The sequence below is a fragment of the Xenopus tropicalis genome, chromosome 1, assembly GCF_000004195.4.
Source record: "Xenopus tropicalis strain Nigerian chromosome 1, UCB_Xtro_10.0, whole genome shotgun sequence".
In the NCBI taxonomy this organism is placed as follows: Eukaryota; Metazoa; Chordata; class Amphibia; order Anura; family Pipidae; genus Xenopus; species Xenopus tropicalis.
The window spans coordinates 167,213,436-167,219,435 of NC_030677.2; the positions used below are offsets into that span (position 1 = coordinate 167,213,436).

At 41.1% G+C, this 6,000-nt stretch overlaps 1 protein-coding gene across 1 annotated transcript in view; it reads right to left on the minus strand.

Moving 5' to 3' along the window:
* chsy3 (chondroitin sulfate synthase 3) overlaps window positions 1–2,481 on the minus strand; it is a 173,868-nt gene extending 171,387 nt beyond the window's left edge. Inside the window, exon 1 of the mRNA XM_031892940.1 lies at window positions 1,024–2,481. Within this exon, the coding sequence (XP_031748800.1) occupies window positions 1,024–1,684 (661 nt within the window). The 5' untranslated portion in view covers window positions 1,685–2,481. The remainder of the gene's footprint in view (window positions 1–1,023) is intronic.
* Between the last annotated feature and the right edge of the window lie 3,519 nt (window positions 2,482–6,000).

Consider the following 6,000-nt stretch of genomic DNA (forward strand, 5'->3'; position numbering starts at 1 on the left):
AACTGTATGGCATAAAACTGTTTTTTTTTTAAACTATGTTTTGTGACCAAAACAATTTTGTCACCTATAATATAATATAAAGTTAATGAAGAATAAAATAATTTTTGTAAAATAGGAAACAGGGGTCTCAAACTAAATTTCCCGAACTGGGACTCAGCTCATTGCCTCCCTTTGCTCGAAAGCAAAAGCATTTGGGAAACAAAACTGATTTTAAGAGTAAAAGTTTGGCGGGACCTTCTGCATCCCAGAGTTTTAGGTGAAGCTTATGATGAAAAGTTCTGTTTGTCTGTAGTTAGATTTTTTTTGCATCCATGATATAATGAAATTCCATGTATAGCACAGAATGCTTCTTTGAGTGACCTCAGACAGCCAGGCAACAATAATACTTTCCACTGATTAAGGGAATGTCCTGAACGTCACCATTTAAGTATGCTGAATTCATACAGGTCTATATGTTACTTTGCTTACAATGCTATTTTTGTTACTGGCTGAAATACTGCACTTTTGTGTGGGTAGTTCATTTGCAAAATTACTTGCAGACATCTAATTAAAAAGAAATATAAAAATACAATGTACTATTATGCTACTGGAGTGTGGCATAATAACATGACTGTGTCAGTATAAATAGGAACAGAGACTATTATGGGCTTTGCCAGCATTAATAGTGTGACAGTGAAGCAATTCAGTTAACCAAATATGACAGTCTCTTATCATATAAAGGGTAGAGAGGACTGATTTCTAATTGGTTTACAAGCATGTCATTCTGTCAGGCACCACTTATAGCTGAGAAAAGACGAGTCACTAAACTCATTCTGGAACTAAGCTTGACTTCTTCATTTGCTGAATTCATTCATCTTCTGGGGTAGTGTCATTCAATCCCAAGAGCAAAGCAAATGACATTCACAGCTGACGCAAGACTGCCTTTTATTGTATCTCTGCCTATAGACAATAGTTAGTGCTCTCCTGTACATGCATGGTTAAACTTTGAGTCATGCTGGCTATCATGTTAGCATCTTTACTTGCCTTTGATGTACACATCGTCATCAGCCCTCATGAACCACTCATACTTGTCCAGATAATTGTCGTGCATATACTTGATCATCATAAAAGATTTCTTTTGGGGAGGGTAGGAGTCATCGACCCCAGGAAGGGATATGACTGGTACCGGCTCAGGCAGTAGCACCTCTTCAGAGCCCTGGCTGGAAAAGAATTCTACCTTGCCTGGAATGTAAGGAGCCCAAGTCCGGTAGGCAGCCACAGCGCGTGTATCCAGATACTTCTTAGCTGTCATGACTCCAACATAGAGGAAATTACTTGGGGTATCTTTTGGGGGACCCCAGCCCCCACTACCACTGTGGTTACCCCGGAGACTGCTAGTGTTGTTGCTTTCCCCACTCTCCTTCTTCTTCAGTGACTCTTGCTCTTCTTCCAGTCCTGGAGCTGGGCTGCTGTTAGCCACCATAACCTTACCATGCCAGAGGTCGCCCCTTGCAGGGTTAGCCAAGCCCCCAGTAAGACCCTGAGCCCGCTCCCCAGCCCCTCTATAATAGGCACATACATTGGATCTTCTTTTCTTCTCACTCATCTCTGCTACTTTTGGGGCAATCAGCCAGGAAGCCGCTGTAAATCCCAGGATCAAACCCACTATCACACTCATCCACTGTCTCCTAGACCTCACAGCCATTCTTCACATCCACTTGAAGAGCGATTTAAACAGTGTGAAGGTATTATAGATGCACACAGACCTCTAGCACATCCTCCACTAACGACTAGAAAGGCTAATGATGATGCTTATGGCAAAGAGACAAATGTGTGGCTATCCCCAGTGCCTTCCCTAGGCTGATGCTTTGGCACTACTTGCAGCCCTACACGCCGGCGTCTCAGGCTTTGTTAGGAGTAAAAGTTGCCGGACAGAGGGAGCTTGGAGCAGCCTTTACAGTACAGCAGTGTCTGAGCTGCCAGCTTGTCACTGCTCATTGCACCTCCCTTGCATCTCTCCGCCTTCCCTGCTCCATACAGCAGGCTGCAGCTGCTTCTCCTCCTCCTCCTGCTCCACCTTCTCCCTCTGCTCCCATCAACCTAACAGCAGCTCCAACAAACCCTGTGCCTTACTCATGCCACCTCTGCCACTGTCCTCCATCACCTCAGCCCAGCCAAGTCCCGCAGTGGAAGGATCAGCTAGCACAGACTCTCTGGCAGCAGTACAGCCCTCGGATAGCAGGAAAGGAGTCCAAGAGTTTCCAAGCATTCTCTCCTCCTACTTTATCTTTTCAGCACACAACTCTTCCCCTTTACTTTACCCCCCCTTCTCCTTCAGCATTTTCATCTCCATAGAAACATAAAGTCAGTAAGGAGGGGGCTTCCTATATGCACTGCCAGCACTTACATGCATCAGTCCCTTGGCTTGTAAGCAGCGTCTGAGCTCCACTGTCTAACAGGCAGGCAGGGGAGGGAGCACAGGCAGTGAGAGCAGCCCATGTGCCTTCATTGTGTATATCCCCTCCCTTGTCCAATCCTCTATGAACAATATAATGTCCCATGCTCAGCTCCTTCCCTCTAGAAAGAATGAATGGGGCTGCACTCTTCTCTTGTCACCGGCACTCATGGAATTCTTTTCAGTTGCTTCGACATTCCTTAGACAGTAATGTACGTTGGAATACAGACAGTATTCCCATGAAGGGTCTGTGGCACCAGGGTCAAATTAAAGGAAAATTATACCCCCACCATAAATACTTAACCAGCAGAAAGTTTATATTTTATTAAAGAATCTCACCAAACTGAAATACACATATCAGTAAATATTGCCCCTTTACATCTTTTCCCTTGAGCCACCATTTAGTGATGGGCTGTGTGCTCCCTCAGAGATCAGCTGACAGGAAACAATGCAGCTCTAACTGTAACAGGAAGTGTGGGAGTAAGACAGAACTTTGTCCATAAAGGGGGTTGTTCATCTTTTAATATGTGTTATTCCAAGGCAATTTGCAACTGGTCTTCATTTTTTATTATTTGTGGTATTGAATTTATCAGATTTTTGTTCAGCAGCTTTCCAGTTTGGTATTTCAGCAGCTATCTGGTTGCTAGGATCCAAGCTACCCTAGCATCAAGGCAATGGTCTGAATGAAAGAACAGAAGAAGGCCTGAATAGAACAATACGTTTTTCACTCTATGGGGCATGCGCCAGCCCTGGGATTCAGGAAGGAAGAGGAAACACTCGCTGCAGGTACCCTGGGCTGCTGCGGTTTTCTTCTCACAGGGGCACCAGCCCGGGGTACAAGGTAAGAGATTAAAGTCACTGGGGGTGCATAACATTTGGCACCCCAGTGATTGTACCTTTACTTCTCCTTCAAACCAAAATTGATAAGAAATGGCCATTCTAACTACTAAATTTAACTTAAAAGTGGGCAACCCCATTAATTGGCTGTTGTGTAGTGATAGTGATGAGCAAATCTGTCCCAAAAAAATGTAAACATGGCACTTTTTTGACGAGACTGCAACTTTTCTGACACGACCGTGGCTTTTTTTTTTTTTGTGCGACCGCGACTTTTTCCTAACTTCGTGAATTTTTTTCGCGCCGAATTGTTGCAAAATTATCCGCCAATGGGGAAATGCGGAATTTTGGGGCAAATACATGCCTGGCAAAAAATTTTGCTCATCACTACTGATGTGAGCTAGCATGTGTCCCCTTGTTTGTTTGTGTGCACCACAGTTTTCTATTGAGGAGTACCCAATGGCACATATTACTAAAAAAGTATATTTTTATGAAAATGTTTTTTTTCTAGATGAAGCAGGGTTTTACGTATGAGCTATTTTATACAATATATGTTTATAGAGATCTACATTGTTTGAGGGTATAGTTTTCCTTTAATGGGTTAACGCAAGCATGTCCTCTCATAGCCCTAGCTTTTTAATCTGATAACCAGGATAACCACTACTGCAGCATATAAAAATATTGGTCCTATGAACTACAGCTCCCAGACTGCTTGGCTGACATAGGAATCCAAAGAAAATGAAATTCATTGCTTGGCAAAGACAGGCAAGTGTTCCATGACAATTTGGTCTCCAGGGTGCTATTTTAGTTCTTTACTGCCCTGCAACAGCAGTAGAGATCAATCTAGTCCCTACCAGCCGACCTGCCTTCTACACAAGCAACATGTTTAGTGTGAATTCTTTCATACAAAAAGGCGCTATCTTTTTTGCTGTAGTATCCAATTTTTGGCCCAGCTGATCATGGACTGTGTGAGGAACAAGGTAACAAGAAGCGGACTGCTGCCTTTACTAATAAAGCCCCCTGATGACATAAATCTGCAATTTATGGGGTTCTTTCAGGCCTGTGTTTCCAGGTTTTTTTAACTTAAGTTTAGTTTGTTGTTCATTTTTATGCATTCTACCCTATGGCTATTCAAGTGATCACTTTGCTCCCAAGCCCTGGCCATCTGACACTGCATTGGGCAGAGTATTTCTTATTACTTTCAGTGTTGTTCCTGAAAGTACTGTACAGGTATGGGACCTGTTATTCAGAATGCTTGGGATCTAGGGTTTTCCAGATAAGGGATCTTTCCATAATTTGGATCTCCATAACTTTAGTCTGCTAAAAATCATTTAAACATTGAATAAACCAAATAGACTTGTTTTGCTTCCAATAAGGATTAATTATATCTTAGTTAGGATCATGTACAAGGTACTGTTTTATTATTACAGAGAAAAAGGAAATCATTTTTAAAAATTTGAATTATTTGCTTATAATGGAGTCTATGGGAGATGGCCTTTCCGTAATTCGTAACTATCTGGATAAGCGATCCTATACCTGTACTAAGAATCATAATTTATAAAGATCATGTCCCTTACCCTGCTTGCAAGGAAGACTTCAGAAGGATAAGTCCATTACTTATCCACCAATTTTCCTGAGCACAATGAAAACAATACAGAATCCACTGATAAGCCCTTTGTATAAACAAACCCCTACCTTCCCTCAGCTGCAATTTTAGGTTGTGATATAAAGAGCAACTCATTATAAGGAGGTTTCTCAAAAGACTCCTGGTTTTTATTGTGCTCCAACAAATGGAAAGTTGAATGTGACTTTACTTTTCAAATTTTGTCCTGTTTAGTGCAAGAAATAACAAAACATTTTTTTCTTACTTAAACCAACAGACTAGTATATTTAACACAAGGCCTATTAATTCAGCCAGGCTACTGCCCCTTTAAGTAGTGCAAGGGTAGTTCTGCTATAACTTTACAACTAGTATGATGTGACTGATCTGATCATCTCGATTTGGCCTGACAAATCTCTGGCCAAATTAGATTAAGATCCTATATATATAAATGTTTGTTATTATTTTTACACAGCTTTGCTGTATCTCTCTATATTATATAATAGTATTACTGGGTTTCTGTACTTCTTTCCATTATACCTACACTTAAAATGTCATTGGGAACTATTGCAAAATAAATGATAAAGTCTTTATTCAAATATAAAAATAGTGAAAAACAAATGTAATCACAAATGCCCTGGGCCTCTGTTTTATACAGCAATAACAACTCTGTACAGCAGATGGAAACTAAAAGACATCTGGAATTCTCATTGGCTGTTGTCAGACAACAACAAATACCCTGACCAAAGATTGTTCCAGGGTCTCTCCATTAAGCTTTATTATGAAAGGGAGGTGGAGTTTATTTATATTCTTGTGATTTCTCTTACTGATAACAATTAAATGACAATGTGATCCCTTAGCAAAGTATTAGTTCATGTCCTTATGGAGGACATTATTGCCAGGGGTTGTGGTTGGTTTAGTTATCTCTAATTTGGCAAGGCAAATGGAATCCTTCATTTAATTTTGGGTTACATATCAAAAAATTCCTTGTTTGTCTTCCCAAAATGAGCTTTGTATTACGGTTATACTATGTTAAGGCTAAAATTTTTTTTATTTTTTGCCAGAGATGGATTCTGCAAAACCAGGGCATCAATCAGGCAGCATTGATTGAGTGGGTGGGTCGGAGGGGGGG